This window comes from Oryctolagus cuniculus, chromosome 7, assembly GCF_964237555.1.
Source record: "Oryctolagus cuniculus chromosome 7, mOryCun1.1, whole genome shotgun sequence".
NCBI classification, from domain to species: Eukaryota; Metazoa; Chordata; class Mammalia; order Lagomorpha; family Leporidae; genus Oryctolagus; species Oryctolagus cuniculus.
In genome coordinates, this window is record NC_091438.1 from 150,943,516 (window position 1) to 150,963,440 (window position 19,925).

Genomic DNA, 19,925 nt, shown 5'->3' on the forward strand with positions numbered 1-19,925 from the left:
CCCCAACAGGGGACGAAGATCGGGCCAGAGAGAGAGGAAGTGGCCGTCTCGAGACAGGGAACAGAGCCTGGGGTTTGGCCACTGCCCACTGGTGTGTGTGGTCCAGTGCACTTGGCTGATCAGAGCAGCACCCTCGCTCCCCTCCAGGGCAGTGGTGGGAGGCCGGGAAGAAGGTAGGCCGAGAGATGAGCTGGTGTGAAAGGAGGGAGCTGGGGAACACACTGTTCCCACAGCTGAGACTGGACGAAACCCAGGCGCCCTTGTTCCAGCGCCAGAGCTGGTGCCCACATTCAGCCACCCCCGGACCATCGGCGTGCCCATCGTCCCTGATACCTGGCCACGGGTGAACACACTTCCTCCTCCCAGCTCTACAGTGCGAGGGGTCTTTGAAGAGTGTGTCAAAATGTGCATGATGAAAAAAATGACGTACCTCTATTTCCCATGGTTTTTTCTGCCAGATAAAACTCACCTGTTTGTTGTAGGACCTGTTTGAAGTCCCCTCCTGTGTGCAGGATGAGGATGTGGCCAAGGCAGGAGCCTGCCAGTGACTAACCAGAAGGCCACGGTTCTCAGCACCGCATGGTTAAGATCATGGGCTCAGCATCAGGGTTTCCAGATGCTTCCAAAGCCTGGCCAACCACTTGTCAACTCCATGACCCCGTGCAAGCCACACAGAGTTCTTTGGTCAAGCAGAGGGAATGAGTCTCACCTTGAGAGATTAAATAAAATTATTTACACTCTGGGTGCCAGGCTAACTCCACTAGACAGCAGGTGGTTTGCAGCCTTAACAGCATCAAGGGCCACCCCATGTGCAGAGAAATCCCCTCCCCAGGGACCATTCTCTGGTCCCTCCCCTCCCGGCCCTTTGTTCACAGTCCTGTGGGAACATGTGTCCTGCTGGGGTCTGCGGGTGGCTAACCCCACTGACACCATCATCAGGGAAGAGCCCGCCCCTCTGCGGTGAAGGGACTTTCCCAGGTTCTCGGGGGAATGCTGGCCAGGGAAGAGGACACCTGAGCCCCCACCCCCACCTCACCCCACTGTCGCGTTCTGGAACAGAAGCCGGGTTCATGCCCTTGACTCTGACAGTTCTCGGTCATCACGCCTGCTTAGCCAGGATCCCCAAACCCATGGCCTTCTAGAAAATTCCCAAGGCCGCCTTGCAGAGTGGAGGATAACAGGGACCTGCCGCAGGTGGGCACGTGCCCCAGGCTTTGTGCCTCGGTGAGTCCCATGGCCTTCTGCTGTGCCCTTTGTTACCCTCTATGTCTCCCGTCTTTTACCCAGACGCCCGTTTATTTACTTATACAAAGCCCCATCTTCAAAGAATGTTTCAGGAAGTGCAGTCACCAACAACTTACTGAAAACCGTAAAACCTCAGGACCAGGAAAAGCATCCGTGGGAATAGGCAATGTGGAAACTGCACGGAGGAGCCAGGCCCGGGCCTGGATTCCAACCCAGCCCTTGACTCTGGCTGAGCAGACGCGCGGTGTACTTGGTCTCCTCGCCTGAGGGATGGGTCTAAAACACTTTCTTCATGGACGGTGAGAGGATTGAGTGCAGGGCTGGCGTGGTGCAGTGGGGTAAGCCCACTGGTGATGCCGGCTTCCCGTGTCTGAGCGCCTGCCGGAGTGCCGGCTGCTCCGCTTCCAACCCAGCTCCTTGCTCATGCACCTGGGAGGCAGCAGGCGATGGCCCAGTACCTGGACCCCTGCCACCCACATGGGAGACCCGGATGGAGCTCCTGGCCCCCGGCTCCTGGCTCCCTGGCTGTTGCAGCCATTTGGGGAGTGAAACATGGATGGAAGATCTCTCTCTCTCTCTCTCTCTCTCTGCCTCTCTGCCTCTCTGTAACTCTGCCTTTCAAATAAATAAATAAATATTTTTTAAAAAAGAAGAAAAAAGCTGGGTGGGGAGTGGACAATCTCAGATGTTCTGCTGTGGGCTCTGGGCTCCCCAAACAGCAGCTTAGCCCGCTGTGCCACAGCACGTGCCCGTCCTATCGCATTTTCACTTGTTATCCAGTGCCGCAGCCGAGCTGTGAGCCCAGCTCAAAGCTTGTCCGCCATCAGTGCAAAAACGAAGAGTCAGCTGCCAGTCTGTCAACTGCAGGAGGGGACGAGGGGACGCCAGCTCCACAGGCAGCGAGTCCTTGTATTTCAGCCTGACCTCTGCTGGCCAAGAGATGCACCCTCCTCAGGCTCACCCTAATTAGCCATCCGGGCCTCAGGTGTGCAGCCAAGGCTGGCTGCAAAGGTCGGGGCTGAGGGGGCCGGAGCTGGAGCCGTCAGGGAAAGCTCACGGGTGGGAAGATCTGTCCCAGGCCCCTGCCTGAGCGTGCAGGGGAGGTGGCAGCGGGAGGGCTGCTGCGGGCCTTCCTGGGTGGTCAGCTCCCCGACGCCGGTGCACAGCTGGGCACTCTGACGGCTTCATTAGGCGACAGCTCTCAGGCTGGGTTTTGCTTGGGGTGGCTTGGCGTTTTATGAGTGAGCAGGCGCTTCTGTTGTATCTATCTGTATTCTGTTGTATGTGTTGTATCAGTGGGAAGCGGGTGTGTGCTGGGTGCGTGCTGTGTGCCCGGCAAGAACAGAAGCCAGCTCCTGCTCCCTCCCAGCACCTTGCAAGGTGTGGCCAGCCTTAGACCCGGAAACAGGTGCTGCACTTGCCCTTTTCAAAGATGGAGACCCCACAGCCCGGGGAGGTTGGGTAACTTGCCCAAGGGATTCTAACCCAGCTGCTCTGACTCTAACCTTTCTCTTACGCTGTCTCTGTGGACACAAGCTTGCTGCCCTCCCTCAAAGGGCTGACCACCTCGTTAGAAAGGAACACGCCAGCCTCACCAGCAGTGATAACGGTCCCAGTGCACAGGGAGGGCTGCAGCGGGAGGACAGGAAGGCAAGGAAGGCTTCTGGAGGAGGGGCCAGGTGTAGAAGAACAGGTGAATCCCGAGAGGCTGCGAGGCAGGCAGGAGGCCTGAGCTCTGGGGCCTGCAGCACCCGTGATCCAGAGGCGCAGGGAGGTGACTGCCCAGGGAGGACCAGGGACCCGAGCCACGGTCTCTTTTATTTACTTCCCTCCTTGAGAGCACGGAGCTCTCATCCACTCCCTAGATGCCCACAGCGGCCAAGGCTGGGCCGGGGCCAAAGCCAGGAGCACCAGGAATGTGATGCAGATGTCCCAGGAGATCCTGGAGCCATGACCACTGCACCCGCGGGGAGCTGGAGTCAGGGGCAGCCCGACAGCGACTCAGGGGCACGGGCGTCTTAACCACAAGGCTCCACACCCACGCCCCGCCCCGCCCCGCCCTGCACCATAGTTTCCGCCAGGAGCTCTGGTGAGAGATGAACAGGAGAGCAGACACCTGGAGGCAGAGTTTGACCTGCTGTTCAGTGAGTTTCTGGAAAACACAGGTTACGGGAAAACCCACACGTGGTGTTCAAAACCTTCTTACCCTTGAATCCCACCCTCCCTCCAACTCCAGAGGCACCTTCATGTTTGCCCACGAGCCAGCAGACATCACCCGGGTACCCTGGCAGGGCACAGCCACAGGCAGACTCCGTCCCCACGAGGCCAGGAGACTGTGCACACAGCCCCTACATGTGGGCCCCGCCCTCCCTACAGCTGGACACCTCTTGCCCCTCGCACCCCTTCCCCAGCTTGGATGTGGGCAGGAGGGAGGCGCGTGGTCACTGTCTCCGTTGTTCCAGAGAACAGGCTCAGAGCAGAGAGCTCAAGGGATCTGTTCGGGGTCACACAGCTCATAAGCAACAGTCGCAAGGGAGGGCCCTGCACCCGTCCCACACCCTGGGTTCTTTCTGCTGCCCCTTGGAGATCTGTATCTGTTCAGCCAGTTAGGGCCACGGCAGCAGGTGCCCTGGGGTATGGTCTGCCTGCCACTTGCAACGCTCCAAGCAGAAGGCATTTCTGGAAGTTTCGGGGGGAGGGCCCCAATCTAGAGACCACCCCCCACCCTCTGGAGACCCCCCGGAGCTCCCGTGGTTGCCACAGCGCCCCTTCGCGGCAGCCTCCAGAGGGCACGGGCTTCCCAGCCCAGCCCACAGTGAGTGTCCACAAGGGGAGGGGTCTGCCGTGCCTCTCCTTGGGGCTTCTGCAGCCGCTGCTACTTCCTGAGAAGCGTCCGTGCCACCGACTGCATTCTTGTTTTCATCTCCCTGGATCAGCACGTGTTAGGCTCCAGGGAGAAGGGCTGCTCCTCAGTGCCCGGGACGGGTGTTGGCAGGCGTCATCCTGGGGGAGGGGAGGGCCTCCCCCGCAGCCGGGTGCTTCCCAGCTCCAATGCTCCGGGAGGTGACCTCTCGCCTGCCCGAGCGCAGGTGCGCCCCCCAGCGGCCGTTGCCGGAAATAAGCCATGGTTTCCATGACAGCCTTCCCAGATCCAAGACGGGGAGAAACAGTCTACTCAAGGATTTTCTTACTTTAAAAAAGACAAAGAAGTAGAAAGCTGATTCCATTACTGTCGTGGGAAGCAGCCGATGGAGGCCGAGGAGAAAGAATTCACCAGAACACACAGAGAGCAGAGCTAGGCATTGGAACAGGCTGCAGGGAAGCCACGGGCAAGCCGGGCAGGCAGGGGCTGGCAGCTGCTGTGCCATGTTTGGAGCAGCACTGCCATTTTTTCCCCTAAAGATTTATTTATTTATTTGAAAGGCAGAGACACAGAGAGAGAAGGAGAGGCAGATCTTCCATCTGCTGGTTCACCCCACAATGGCTACAACAGCTGGGACTGGGCCAGGCCAAAGCCAAGAGCCAGCAGCTTCTTCCAGGTCTCCTATGTGGGTGCAGGGGCCTGAGCACTTGGGCCATCATCTTTTAAAAAAAATTTTTTTTTTATTTGAGAGGCAGAGTTACAGACAGAGAGAGGGAGAGGCAGAGAGGTCTCCCATCCACTGGTTCACTCCCCAGTTGACCACAACCACCAGAGGTGAGTGGATCCGGAGCCAGGAGTCAGGAGTTTCTTCCAGGTCTCTCACGCAGGTGCAGGGGCCCAAGCACTTGGGGCATCTTCCGTGGCTTTCCCAGGCCATAGCAGGGAGCTGGATCAGAAGTGGAGCAGCCCGGAACGAACCGGCACCCACATGGGATGCCAGTGCTGCAGGCAGAGGCTTAACCTTGTACACACAGCAGTCCCTCCTTAGTCGGGGTGACTTGCCATATGCCTGCAGGGGAGCAGGGCAGGAGCTGTCCACACCCCAAGACGCACACGTGGAACTGCACTGGTTCCTGGGGTGAGCTTTCTGCAGTCCATGGGGTCTCCCCAGGTGGGTGATTTGCATCTCCTTATCGTAGGGGACGAGGAAGAGCCGGGAGCAGACTCACGATGGGATTCTGTCCTCCCTGGGCTTCGAGGCAGTAGCCTATGCCAAGGCGTAACCTGGACACCCACGCAGGTCCACGGGGACGTTCAAAGGTGCCAGCTGCCGCCGGGTCTCAGCCGCTCCGCCATCTGGGGCTGTACAGCTCGCCGGGGCTGCTCATGCAGGAGCTGGCCATGAAGCCCCATCGCCCGCAGCCTTCTCCGGGAGCTCTGTGTCCTGGGGGCCCCTCCCCAGCCGCGGCTGTGCCGTTGGCTTCAGGAGTATGGTGCAGGGTGCTGCAGCTCCAGGCAGCGGCCGGGGAGCAGCCAGAAGTCACACTGCACCTGGAGTAGCTCCCAGCCTAAGTGGGTCCGTGACCGGTTTCACAACAGCTGGGCCACCAGGAAGCAATCCTGACGCTCTGGTCCTGAGACCACCAGGAGCCACGTGGACTCAGACACGCTGAGCCACGTGACCCGTAGCCGCGGACACCGGGAGGTGGGATCACTCACTGGGCTCCTGTAGTATCGTGGCTGACATCACTGCCCCTTACCAGAGAGGCCCCTCGTCCCTACTTCTGTATCGACTCCTGGTCTCGGCATACACGGATTATTCTAACGGGAAATTTTCCCTGAGATAGCACCTTGGTGCAGCTTGTCATAAGTAACAGGAATAGTACAAAGTAAACAGATTGGGGCTGGCACAGCGGCTGAAGCCGGCACTTGTGGCGCCAGTATCCCACATCGGAGCGCTGCTTCCAGTCCTGGCTGCTTCGTTTCCCATCCAGCTCCCTGCTAATGCACCTGGGAGGGCAGCAGACGACGACCCGAGTGCTCGGGCCCCTGCTGCCAGGTGGAGTTCTGGGCTCCTGACTTGGTCCTGGACCAGCCCTGGCCATTGCAGTCATTTAAGGAGTGAACCAGGGAATGGAAGATAATCGAGCGATCGATTGATCAATTAATCTATGTATCTCTTTCTCCCTCTCTATCACTCTGCCTTTCAAAAATTAATTAATAGGGCTGGCACTGTGGCATAGCAGGTAAAGCCTCTGTCTGTGGTGCCAGCATCCCACATGGGCGCCAATTCAAGTCCCGGCTGCTCCACTTCCAATCCAGCTCTCTGCTGTGGCCTGGGAAAGCAGTAGAAGATGGCCCAGGTCCTTGGGCCCCTGCACCCGCGTGGGAGACCTGGAAGAAGCTCCTGGCTTCGGATCAGCACAGCTCCAGCAGTTGCAGCCAGTTGGGGAGTGAACTAGCAGATAGAAGACCTCTCTTTCTCTCTGCCTCTTCTCTTCTCTTCTCTTCTCTTCTTTTCTCTTCTCTTCTCTTCTCTCTGTGTAACTTTGACTTTAAAACAAATAAATTAGGGCCGGCGCCGCGGCTCACTAGGCTAATCCTCTGCCTAGCGGCGCCGGCACACCGGGTTCTAGTCCCAGTCGGGGCGCCGGATTCTGTCCCGGTTGCCCCTCTTCCAGGCCAGCTCTCTGCTGTGGCCCGGGAGTGCAGTGGAGGATGGCCCAGGTGCTTGGGCCCTGCACCCCATGGGAGACCAGGAAAAGCACCTGGCTCCTGGCTCCTGCCATCGGATCAGCGCGGTGCGCCGGCCGCGGCAGCCATTGGAGGGTGAACCAACGGCAAAGGAAGACCTTTCTCTCTGTCTCTCTCTCTCACTGTCCACTCTGCCTGTCAAAAAAAAAATAAATTAATTAATTAATTAATTAATCTTATAAAAATTAATTAACAACAAAAACAGTACAGGGCAAGCCTTTGGCACAGTGGTTAAGAAGTCGCTTGGGATGCCTCTGTCCCATATAAGAGTGCCCGGGTTCGAGTCCCAACTTCTGATTCCAGCGTCCTGCTAACATAGATCCTGGGAGCAGCAATGATGGCTCAAGTACTTGGGTCCCTACCACCCATGGGAGACCCGGACGAAGTTCCAGGCTCCTGGCCTCAGCCTGGCCCAGCCCTGGTCCATTGCAGTCATTTGGGTAGTGAACCAACAGATGCAAGATCTCTGTCTCTCCTTCTCTCTCTCTGTCTTTCTCTGTAACTGTGCCTTTTAAATAAATATATAAATCTTGAAATAAAAGAAGGGGGAGAATGGGAGGGAGGGAAAAGCATTGTAAGAATTGTATCTGAACTGTATTGAATCTGTTAAAGTTAAAAAAAATCTAAAAATTAAAAAAGTCATTGCGATGAAAGCCTTCCTGGGTGAGTTAGACAGCATACTGGACACAGAAGGAGAGAGAACCCAGATCGTGTGAAAGGGCTACTGTGACGCATGGCGGAGAGAGAAGTGAGGGACAAGCGGGAAGCAGAAGCCAGGGTTCGACAGCTGCCTGCTGTAGATCCCAACAGGAGATGACAGAGGAGAGATACGAAAAAATGGCTGAGAATTTTCCAGGTTGATTCCTGAGATTCAAGGAATGTAAGTCTTAAGGTAGATATGTTGTACCTTAAGGTACAAAGTATTACATTGCAGAACTACAACCATAAAAATCTTAAAAGGCAAAAAAGAGGATTGCTTACAAATAATGCTTTAGATTATTAATTTATTTAGATTTATTGATTTGAAAGGCAGAGTTGCGAAGAGAGAAGGGGAGAGACAGAGAGAGAGGTCTTCCATCTGCTGGCTCACTCCCCAGATGGTCTCAACCGCCGAAGCTGAGCTGATCCAAAACCAGGAGCCAGGAGCTTCCTCAGGGTCTCCCCCATGGGTGCAGGGGCCCAAGCACTTGGGCCATCTTCCACTGCTTTCCCAGGTGCATTAGCAGGGAGCTGGATCAGAAGTGGAGCAGCCGGGGCTGGAACTCGTGCTCATATGGGAAGCCAGCGTTGCAGGCGGCAGCTCTACCTGCTGTGCCACAGCACCGGCCCCATAAATAAATCTTTAAAAGGAAGAGAAGAGAGGGATGTTTAAAGGGAAGTGGAACCAGAGAATGGGAGGGAAGATGTAGGGATAAGCAAATCCCCTGCCACGTGCCGTGTGGCCCTGGACAGGCTGCTTACTGCCTCTGCGGCGAGGTCTCCCAGGGAAGGGAGCCGCTGTGACCCTCGGGCCTCCCTGCCAGAAGAGCAGGTGTGCAAAGCGCGGTGTCCTGAGCCTGTCCCGTGTGGGTTGCGATGATGAAGGGGCGGTTAGAGAAGAGGGCCAAGGAATGCAACCCCAGAACTACGTTTTAAAAACTGCGTCGCGGCAGAATCTCTCTCAGTGCCGCTCCCTGTCCCTCTGAAGTTAGCAGCCCTGCCGCCCATGCCGGCTGCAAGATGACTGAGGCGGGGTCTCTCGCACTCACACACCCCGGGCCCAGTCCCTTGGGCTGAAAATCATGCCGGTGCTTCCGCCTCCCTGTGATGCATTTCTCCTCCGCGGAGCTGCAGTGAGCCCCCAAGGCTTCATCCCCAGACCTCGGGCTGCGGTCAGAGCCCCCTTTCAACCCCCGCTGTCCCGCTGCACTGTTGTGGCTTCCCTCTGTGCCGTCGCTGTGCGTGCATCTTCGCGCTGAGCCGCGGTGGCGCAGGTGCCATGCTCATCATTTCCACCAAAGTCGGTTTCCTGCGCCTGCGGTCGGGAGATAACTCCTCTCCTTAGCGTCCTGCCTTATCTCTCGCTGCACACACGAGCCCCTGCAGGAGGCAGGAGAGCCGCCCTCCTTCCTGTTGCTCCATCCCTGGAGGATCTCGTGACCGATGCCGACGACGTGAGGGGCATGGGGGAGTGCAAGCGGTCGCGGGGCCGGCCACGTGACTCCCACAGGAGGCTGCTCCCAGCCCTGCCTGGCTCTGCGGGGAAGGGCATGGTGACAGAGGTGGGGCTCCGCGTGGCTCTTCCCTGGGCCCTCCCTGCAGGATGTCTGTGAGATGCTTTTGAATCGCTGGGCCCCCTGGGCACATCTGAAGGGTGTACCGTTTTGCAAAAACTCAGCTCATCCACAGTTTTCAACACCAAGGCTGGCATGCAAGCTGAAGTTGGCTCTAGGGGTGGGCGTGGGGGGCTGTGCCCAGCTCACCACGTGTGGGGAAAAGCAGAGGAGACCCCAGGCTGCTGGGCGTGCCCGGTGGGATAGACCCGCCGTCCCAGGAGTCCCAGGTAAAGCATGGCAAGCCAGATTCATAGGAGCGGCTTTCCGACGAATGGATCTACCCACATTCCGGCGGATAAATGTTGCCAAGATGCCTGCACGAGAGAGATGCCTGTGCACTAAGAGAGGATGTAATTGTGTGTGTTTTACCACACTAGCGTTGGAAAGCCGACACAGGCATTTATCTTGGTGGTAAAGACACCAACTGAGACACCTGCGTCCCGCATTAGCACACTTGGGTTTGATTCCGGGCTGCAGCTCCTGCCTCCAGCTTCCTGCTCGGACAGCTCCTGGGAGGCAGCCGACACGGCTCCAGCGATTGGCTGCCTGCCACCCTTCTGGGAGAACTGGATTGCACCTCCGGCTCCTGCCTGTTGAAAGCATTTGGGGAGTCAGCCACAGATGGGACATTTCTGTCTCTCACATAAATTTTTGAAATGTTAAAGATTTATGTATCTGTTGAGAGAGAGGGAGAGGGAACTGTTCCATCCAGTGGTTCACCCCTAAATGGCTGCAATGGCCAGAGCTGGGCCAGGTCGAAGCCAGGAGCCTGGAACTCCATCAGGGTCTCCCACGTGGGTGCGGGGGCCCAGCATGTGGGCCATCTCCCGCTGCTCAGCCCAGGCACATTAGCAGAGAGCTGGATTGGAATTGGAGCACCTGGGACTGGAACCAGTGCCCACATGGGATACAGGCATTGCAGGCGGAGGCTTAACCCAGCGTGCCACAATGCTGGCTCCTAAATCAAATTGTTTTAAACCCAGCGAGTAGATGAGGAAGTGTTTAACCGTCGTTTGCAGCTCTTGGGCTGTTTCCTTGTGGAGGCTCTCCTCTCCGCTGTAACGGGGAAGATGGCTGTGGTCACTGCCACCCCCTCTGGGCACCCCACCCCCACCCCGACCACTGCTGGGCTCCCAGAGCAGTGTCTGCCATGAGCAGCTGCCTGCCCAGTGTTCTGCACACACCTCTTCCACGTGACTGCCGAGTGGGTGGTCTGTGGGCAGACTGGAGCAACCCCCACTGGCCAGCACGCCTCACACAGCCCTGACCACACAACTGTGCCCTTGCCCTTGGCAGTCAACAGAGGAGGAAGCCGAGCCCCTCGTCAATGAAGAGCTGACTGCATCCGTTCATACCCTGGCAAAATGAGGGTGCAGGCCAGGTTTCTAGTGCCAAAGGTCAGGCCATTTCCAGGTGACGGGTGGCTCCCAACCTCACTGAGTGTGTGACCCTTGCTTTTTATCTTGTTTAAAGATTTATGTGGGGTGGGGTGTACAGCGCTGTGGCGTACCAGGCCAAGCCTCCGCCTATAGCGCCAGCATCCCATATGGGCACTAATTCAAGTCCCAGCTGCTCCACTTCCCATCCAGCTCTCTGCTGTGGCCTGGGAAGCAGTGGGAGATGGCCCAAGTGCTTGGGCCCCTGTACCATGTGGGAGATCTGGAAGAAGCTCCTGGCTCCTGGCTTCAGATCAGCACTGCTCCAGCCATTGTGGCCATCTGGGGAGTGAACCAGCAAATGAAAGACTCTCAATCTCTCTCTCTCTCTAACTCTAACTCTAACTCTGCCTCTCCAATAAATCCTAAAATAAATAAGTAAAGACTTATGTATTTATTTGAAAGAGTTACAGAGAAAGAGAGAAAGATTTTCTGTCCACTGATTCACTCTCCAGATGGCTGTAATGACCAGGTCTGGGCGAGGCCAAAGCCAGGAACCAAGAGCGTCAGCTGGGTCTCCCATGTGGGTGGCAGGGGCCCAAGCACTTGGACCATCCTCTGCTGCTTTTCCTAGGCCATTATCAGGGAGCTGGATCAGAGGTGGGGCAGCTGGGACACAAACCGGTGCCCATATGAGATGCAGGTGCCACAGGTGGCGGCCCCACCCGCTTCTCCACAGAGCACACGCTGTAGGAGTCAGACTTCCAGCATCTGCTAACAGAGAAACACGGGATGATCAAACGTCCCTGTGAATCCAGGAATTCTGCACATCTCGGCCGCATTGCACACAGCCTGGAGACCCTGGCAGCAGATGGTGAGCCCAGGAGTGTCCACCGCACTGTGTGGCCGTAACTCGCCCTGCGTCTTTGCCCCTAGCGATGGGGGCCCTGAGCCACGCCGGGAGTCAGCCGAGAGGTCTGCTGGATACCCTGAGCCTTCTTCTGTGCCTTTCAGTGTTTTCGTTAGAGACACAGCGAGAAATAGACAGGTTCACTCCCGAACTGCCCTCAACAGCTGGGGCTGAACCAGGCCCAAGCCACAAGCCAAGAACTTGTCCAGGTCTCCCCCATGGGGGTGCAGGGACCCCACCATGTGAGCCATCACCCCGGCCTCCTCTCTGTAGGATTCAGTAAACAGCCAGCGTTGGGTGCTTCTTGGGAGCCCTCCCACCCTGGGGACCTTGGGATCACATTGTCCGAGACTGGGGTGGGGAAGAGACTGGTACCGGAAGGCCCACTCGTTATTCTAACCCTGAACGCTGCCATCACTCTCGGGGGTATCGGCCCCCCAGAACGGGACTGTAGGGGGCAGCGGTGGAGGAGCTGAGAAGGGCCAGGCAGTGCTTCTGTGCACCTGCTCGCCTTCGCTTTGCTCCGGGCTTCAGAGGCCCTGATTATCACTGCTGGGCAGAAGGGGCAGAAACCAGAAAAGGACAGACGTGAGGACCCTGCCCGTGGAGGCTTGTGCCGTCCTGGGCACTGGGGACCCGAGAGCACGCTCCAGGGACGGTCCAGCCCTGTGCGTCTTGCATTCCAGGGGGCACGGACTAGCAGTCCGTTTGGGAGCAGAGCAGGGGGTACATCCGCGACTGGCAAGTGCTCTGGAGAAAAGCAAGCAGGTAGGGGGCGGGGCCCTGGCAGGTGCAGGGAGGAGCAGCTGCAAGAGGGGGCAGCCAGGCCGGGCTGGCTGGAGCCCAGTGAGTGAGGGGCTTTGACTTCCACTCCGTGCCAGGGGGCTCCCACGGGAGGGCTTTCGAGCTCGGGAGTGACACGACCCCACTGCCCCGCAGGGGATTTGCAGACCACAGATCCACCCGCTGGAAGTGCAGGCGTGGGGGACTCCTCCTGAGTGGACGGAGCTGGGCCAGCTCTCGCCGGGAGCCACCTCTGGAGCATATTTCCATCACCCTGGGGACACGCCGCGCGCCCCGGACTCAGACCGCTCTGGCTCTTGTGTTAGGAATAGATAAGGAGCCCAGGCTGCTGCCCCGGCGCCCCCGTCCCTTCCCGCAGCCCCACCCCCACCCCACACAGCTGTCCCAGGGTCTAGCGAAGCGGCTGGCCAGCCACAAAGCTCAGCTCCAGCCGGAGGAGGTCGCTTGTCCGGGAATGGAGACAGTGAAGGTTCGCTGAGTGGAAGGGAGGCTTACAAGAAGTCGCAGAGGTGACTGGAGACCCTCCGTCCCCTCAACCTTCGGAAACCTGCAGGTTCAGGCAGCTTTACTTCTGCGCAGCCACTCGTCCCTGGAGAGTAGGTGACACAGGTGTGGCGGGCCGGGGTGAAGATGGACAGCGTCACGAGGCGGGCATTGAGGGGACAGGTGAAGAAGATGGCTCTGCTGCCATCACCTTGGTTGAGGGTGGCGATGCCAACAACGCCACTTTGAAACTCAAGCCTGTGAGAGAGAAGGGGGAAGACAGAGGAGGACTGTGGCAACAAACCCGTGTCACAGAAGAGAAATGGTTGCCCAGCATGAATAGAAAAAGAAAGCTTTACCAAAAACATGGAGGATAGGGACCGGAGTTCTGGTGTAGCCAGTAAAGCCGCCCCCTGCAACGCTGGTGGCATCCCATATGGGCGCCCATTTCAGTCCCGGCTGCTCCACTTCCAGTCCAGCTCCCCACTAATGGCCTGGGAAAGCAGCAGAAGATGGCCCACAGGCTTGGGCCCCTGCACCCACGTAGCCGAGACCCGATGAAGCTCCTGGCTCCCGGATTTGGCCTAGCCCAGTCCCAGCTGTTGTGGCCATTTGGGGAGTGAACCAGTGGATGGAAGATTCTCTCTCTCTCTCTCTCTAACTCTGCCTGTCAAATAAATAAATAAATATTTTTAAAAAGAATAAAGATAAGAAGCAGAGCAAAGACAGTGCTGGAAGGAACCGTTTTTACCCGCGTGTGTGAATGGCAGCTCCCAAGCAGAGGGTGAAAACCTGGCCGACACAGCTGTTCCTGTCTAGCCGCTGGCGACCTGGAGCCTGCTCAGGGAGCCGCCAGTTCTCACAGTGGAAGGAGGAAAGCCGGTGCATCTCCGACCCCTGAGCTTGAAGATGACCCCTGGCCTCTTCCACGTGAAAGCTCCAAGTCTGAGAAAAGCCAGAGGGCTATCTCAGTACCTTAAAAACCCGGGAGAAGAACCGCCGGTGGCGCCGGAGGTGTACACCCAACAAGTCCCAGCAAACTCAGCGCCCCCGAGCCGAGAGACCCTGAGGTCTTCCCCCATGGGTGGTTGTGAAGCCGTCACGCTCCAGCCTCTGCTGGTCGTGTGCACCAGGTCCTCGTGACGATCTGAAGGGGCCGCCTGGCGCTAAACGTGGTTCCAGCACGGGGACTTCCTGTCTTTGGCCTAGATGCTTGAAAGAGCCTGGTATTACAAGGCTTGGCACCAGCAGTGGACGTTGGCTTTTTTCCCTTTGCAGCAGCTGCTGCAGCAGCCAGCGTGTCCCATCCCAGACCATCCCATCTCCAGGAAGAGTCGGGTAGGGGGGCGGTGGGCTCCGCCCTCAAGCCCACTTGCCCGTCCCACCATGGGCGGGCCTAGGTGATTCCCGCTGGCGTCCTGCAGCTAACACCCATACATTGCTAGGAGCCCACCGCGCAGCTTCTGTCCAGCCTTGCTGCCAGGCCGTGCAAACCCCCCTTAAAATACCCGAGTGCATCGCAAGGTGGCAGTGCCGGGAGGGAGCCGAGGGGGAGGCGTGCAGGGCAGCTTCAGAGAGCTCACTGCCCAACCAGACGCGGCTTGGTGCACTTGGGGCTATGGTGTGAGGGTCCACGCCTCACCTCAGGTCAAGGTCACAGGCAGCTACCGTCCTGCTTCTGCTCACAGCTTTCCGTGAGCCACGGTTGCTCCGGAATGGCAGCTGTTACCACCATTGGCCACAAGGGGTCCCCGCCCTCCAGGCTTGATCTCTAAGGCTGCACAGCTCCTGAGGGAGGCAGGCTTCGTGCTGGCCGGGGTTGGCCCTGGTCCACAGCCCTGGGGCACCCTGGGAGCAGCGAGGACCCTCCCCTGCTCGCCGTGCGTGGCGTTACTGCAGCAGAGAGAACGGCCCTGGAACCCTGGGCTCTCTGTATAGTCTGGGTTCTGCTCCCAGCTTCATTCTGCTGTGTGACCTTGGGCAGGTCCCAGCCCCTCTCTGAGCCTCGCTGCTCTCTGTGACGATCTCCCACTGGGACAGTCCTCACAGCAACCCCGCAAGGCTGCTGTCCTCGTCCTCCGCTAGGTTTGGAGGGGTGAAGCCACTCGGCTCAAGTCCCGGAGAACGAAGGAGGCAAACAAGAAAGAAACATGCGTGACCAGGAGGAAAAGCCAAGGTGGGGGACAGTGCCGGGGCAGGGGGTGCGTGAGCCTCTCGTTCGTTGATTTGAGCCAGAGACGACAGCTCTCAAAGCGCCGTCTGTACGCCCAGGTGGGACCCGTTTGGTTTCCACCGGGTGCCGCTTTCCCATCCCGCAAGGGCCCTGGTCCGCAGTCCGGCCAGAACTGTTCCTGACCCAGCAGGTCAGTGCGCTCTCGCCCCTGGGACCCACCTGTCCCTGCCGGGCTGCACAGAGCCGGGGAGGCTGTAGCAGAGGCCGGTGGCGGTGCCTCCGCTCCGATGAGCGTGACGCCACCTGGTTCAGAAGTCTGTCTAAAGGAAGGCGTCTCGGCCACGGCCACAGCTCGTGTGAGCCGCGTGGCTGGCGGAGAGGCCTGGGTCCCGCCTCGGGCAGAGTCGCTTGTTAGCCGTGCGATCTTGCTCAGGAATTTGGTTTTCCCTCAACTCTACAGCGGCAGCCGGGCTGCTGTAGGGGAACAGAACAGGCACACAGGGTCTGGGACTCGGTACTGTGCAGTGTGCGTGTGTGCCGTGTCCCTGTGTGCTTGCATGCCTGTGTTCCCGTGTGTGTGTGTATGCTCCATGTGCGTGTGTGTCCACGTGCTGTGTACATGTGTGTCTGTGTCCCCGTGTGCATGTGTGTCTGTGTTCCTGTGTGCATGCTCCGTGTGCATGCATGTCCATGTTCTGTGTATGTGTGTTCTCGTGTACATGTGTGTCTGTGTTCCTGGATGCATGTGTGTCTGTCCCCGTGTGCATGTGTGTCTGTGTTCCTGTGTGCATGCTCCGTGTGCATGTAGATGTTCTGTGCACATGTGTGTTCTCATGTACATGTGTGTCTGTGTTCCTGTGTGCTTGTGTTCCGTGTGCATGTGTGTCCATGTTCTCATGTGTATGACGTTCACCTCCTCCACTGTTGGAGCGTCTGTGGCCAGGTCACTGACAGACGTTTTGGGGTCTCTCACCAGATTGCCAGGGCATCGTCGAGGATGTGGTCCTGCTGGGGGCGCCGGTGGAGGGAGAGGCTCGGCACTGGGAGCCTTTCCGGAAGGTGGTGTCGGGGAGGATCGTCAATGGCTACTGCAGGTCTGTGCACAGCTGGCTGGGGGAGGGGGCTACTGCAGGTCTTCACAGCTGGCTGGGGGGGCTACTGCAGGTCTGCACAGCTGGCTCAGGGAGGGGGGCTACTGCAGGTCTGCACAGCTGGCTGGGGGGGGGCTACTGCAGGTCTGCACAGCTGGTTCAGGGAGGGCGGCTACTGCAGGTCTGTGCTCAGCTGGCTGGGGTCTACTGCATATCTGTACACAGCTGGCTGGGGGAGGGGGGCTACTGCAGGTCTGCACAGCTGGCTGGGGGAGGGGTCTACTGCAGGTCTGCACAGCTGGCTGGGGGAGGGGTCTACTGCAGGTCTGCACAGCTGGCTGGGGGCTACTGCAGGTCTGTGCACAGCTGGCTGGGGGAGGGGGGCTACTGCATGTCCGCACAGCTGGCTGGGGGAGGGGTCTACTGCAGGTCTGCACAGCTGGCTGGGGGCTACTGCAGGTCTGTGCACAGCTGGCTGGGGGAGGGGGGCTACTGCATGTCCGCACAGCTGGCTGGGGGGGCTACTGCAGGTCTGTGCACAGCTGGCTGGGGGGGCTACTGCAGGTCTGCACAGCTGGCTGGGGGCTACTGCAGGTCTGTGCACAGCTGGCTGGGGGAGGGGGCTACTGCAGGTCTTCACAGCTGGCTGGGGGGGCTACTGCAGGTCTGCACAGCTGGCTCAGGGAGGGGGGCTACTGCAGGTCTGCACAGCTGGCTGGGGGGGGCTACTGCAGGTCTGCACAGCTGGTTCAGGGAGGGCGGCTACTGCAGGTCTGTGCTCAGCTGGCTGGGGTCTACTGCATATCTGTACACAGCTGGCTGGGGGAGGGGGGCTACTGCAGGTCTGCACAGCTGGCTGGGGGAGGGGTCTACTGCAGGTCTGCACAGCTGGCTGGGGGCTACTGCAGGTCTGTGCACAGCTGGCTGGGGGAGGGGGGCTACTGCATGTCCGCACAGCTGGCTGGGGGAGGGGTCTACTGCAGGTCTGCACAGCTGGCTGGGGGCTACTGCAGGTCTGTGCACAGCTGGCTGGGGGAGGGGGGCTACTGCATGTCCGCACAGCTGGCTGGGGGGGCTACTGCAGGTCTGTGCACAGCTGGCTGGGGGGGCTACTGCAGGTCTGCACAGCTGGCTGGGGGCTACTGCAGGTCTGTGCACAGCTGGCTGGGGGGGCTACTGCAGGTCTGCACAGCTGGCTGGGGGGGCTACTGCAGGTCTGCACAGCTGGCTGGGGGCTACTGCAGGTCTGTGCACAGCTGGCTGGGGGCTACTGCAGGTCTGCACAGCTGGCTGGGGGGGCTACTGCAGGTCTGCACAGCTGGCTGGGGGAGGGGGGCTACTGCATGTCCGCACAGCTGGCTGGGGGGGCTACTGCAGGTCTGTGCACAGCTGGCTGGGGGGGCTACTGCAGGTCTGTGCACAGCTGGCTGGGGGGGCTACTGCAGGTCTGTGCACAGCTGGCTCTGGGGGCAGGGGGGTGACACCGCTGAGCACCTGGCGTTCCCGGGCCCTGTGCACAGGCACGTATGTGAGGCCTGGCCCCTGGCCCCTGGCCCCGAAGATCCCAGGAACCACGAGGAGCAAGGTCCTATGGCCTAGGAAGCACCCATCCCCTGGGGATGCTTGACAGCAGGAGGAAGTCCTGGGATGGCGTCGCTGAGACGGGCCTCAGGCCAGCTCGCAGGGTGCCGGGTAGCAGGGCTGGCTGGGCGAGGTGACACACTGAGACCTCTGAAAGACAGACCAGGCCCCAGAGCAGGCGTCTGTGAGCACAGACTCAGGAGCTCCTGTGCTCCTGGTCGGCAGGGGAAGGAGGGGCTGCAGGGGCTGAGGCCTGGCTTTCGGAGCCCTGTGCTGGAAGGGGAGGGGCCAAGGTGACAGACGAGCAGCTCAGAGCGACGGCAGGAGGTGGGGTCCACAGAGGCTGACAGCTGTGGGGGTGGAGAGGAAGCCCCTCGTGTGGGATTTGAGAAGGGGGATTTGTGGGGGTCTCAGCTAAGACCACAGCCCCAGTGCCACTGAGCAGCCTTCGGGCCTGATAAGATGCCCCTTGGTCAGCAACAGACAAGGCCACAGCCAGGGTCCAGAACCACACAGGCCTGGGGGGCCTACTGCTGCCTCAGTTTCCCCTTCAGCACAGAGGGATCACTGCCGTGGCACTGCCTGGGGCTGCCCATGGAATGCACGTTTCCTGTGGATGACAGGGGCTGATACCCACTGTTTATTTATCTTTAAAATTCATTTATCTATTTGAAAGGCAGAGTTACAGAGAAGCAGAGGCAAAGGCGGGGCAGGGAGAGATCCTCCATCCACTGGGTCACTCCCCAAATAGGCCAAGCGGAAGCTAGAAGCCAGGAGCTTCTTCTGGGCCTCCCACATGGATGCAGGGACCCAAGAAGCATCGGGCCATCTTCTGCTGCTTTCCCGGGCCATAGCAGAGAGCTGGATGGCAAGTGGAGCAGCCGGGACTCGAACCGGCGTCCATATGGGATGCCAGCACTGCAGGCGGCAGCTTTACCTGCTGTGCCACAGCGCCGGCTCATCAGTCACCTGGGATATTCATGACTTAGTGAGCACCGAGCTCGTGCCAGGCACTGTGGTGGGGCTCCACAGGGGGTGAGAGCCCACCCCAGCCTCCTGAGATCCAGCGTCCAGCAGAGCCGAGAGGCACGAAAACAGGTGACCGCAGGCAGGTGCACAAGTGCTTGTCAGTGACGCCAAAACCCCAGAGGCTCTGAAATCCCAAGGCTTCCTCCCCAGGCTGAGTGCAGGTGACCCAGTGGGCGGCGACAGTGAACCTGGCTTCACTGTGCTCATGGGCTCGGTGGCCAGGGCACCACCCCAGACCTCGCAGGAATATTTTATGAAACACACGCTGCATGCCAGACACCTTCTTCTTTTTTTTTTTTTCTTTTTTTTTTTTTTTTTTTTGACAGGCAGAGTGGACAGTGTGAGAGAGAGAGAGACAGAGAGAAAGGTCTTCCTTTTGCTGTTGGTTCACCCTCCAAAGGCCGCCGCGGCCGGCGCACCACGCTGATCCAATGGCAGGAGCCAGGTGCTTCTCCTGGTCTCCCATGGGGTGCAGGGCCCAAGCACTTGGGCCATCCTCCACTGCACTCCCTGGCCACAGCAGAGAGCTGGCCTGGAAGAGGGGCAACCGGGACAGAATCCGGCGCCCCGACTGGGACTAGAACCCGGTGTGCCGGCGCCGCAAGGCGGAGGATTAGCCTAGTGAGCCATGGTGCCGGCCTTGATACCTTCCTAAGAATCCAAAACACCATGGCTTCCGGAACACAGGAGAGCCCCGGAGATTGTGGACAAAGGGCCCGGGTTTGTGGACTGTGGCGCACACGCAGGATTCTGACCCCATCCCCCAGGAAAGGGGCTGTTCTAAGCCCAGGTCGGAAGATCAAGTCTGGAGCTTAAAAATAATGAGGTGGGGCAGTTCATTGTAGGAGGACAACAAAGAGAGAGCAGGAGATGACCGCACAGCTTCCCCGGAAGTTGGCTGCCAATCAAAATCCAAATACGGGGAAGGGTTTGCTGGGACGGCGGCAGGTGCTGCTGGGTTGTGGCGGCTGGAACGGCAGCACCAGAGCTCTGGGCGGACTCATGACTGGAGCAAGGGCCGGGGAGCCTGGTAGCTCCTGGGTTTCCGCTGAAGCCAGGGCGCCGGCAGGGAGACCACTGGAAGGGCCAAGTGCGGAGAGACAAGTGCTGGAGTCCCAGTGCCAAGGAATTTCTTTTTTTTTTAAATTTTTATTTATTTATTTATTTATTTTGACAGGCAGAGTGGACAGTGAGAGAGAGAGAGAGACAGAGAGAAAGGTCTTCCTTTGCTGTTGGTTCACCCTCCAATGGCCGCCGCGGCCGGTGCACCACGCTGATCCGATGGCAGGAGCCAGGTACTT

At 59.0% G+C, this 19,925-nt stretch overlaps 1 protein-coding gene across 5 annotated transcripts in view; it reads left to right on the forward strand.

Annotated features, from left to right (window-relative positions):
• The window catches only part of TMCO4 (transmembrane and coiled-coil domains 4), a 108,027-nt gene that overhangs the window by 78,119 nt on the left and 9,983 nt on the right, over positions 1-19,925 (forward strand). For all 5 annotated transcript variants that reach the window (XR_011390867.1, XM_002716055.5, XM_070079203.1 and 2 more), the window contains exon 13: positions 15,900-16,017. Coding sequence is in view for 4 of the 5 variants with exons in the window: in XM_002716055.5 (XP_002716101.2) it covers positions 15,900-16,017 (118 nt within the window). In the remaining variant the exon portion in view is untranslated. The remainder of the gene's footprint in view (positions 1-15,899; positions 16,018-19,925) is intronic.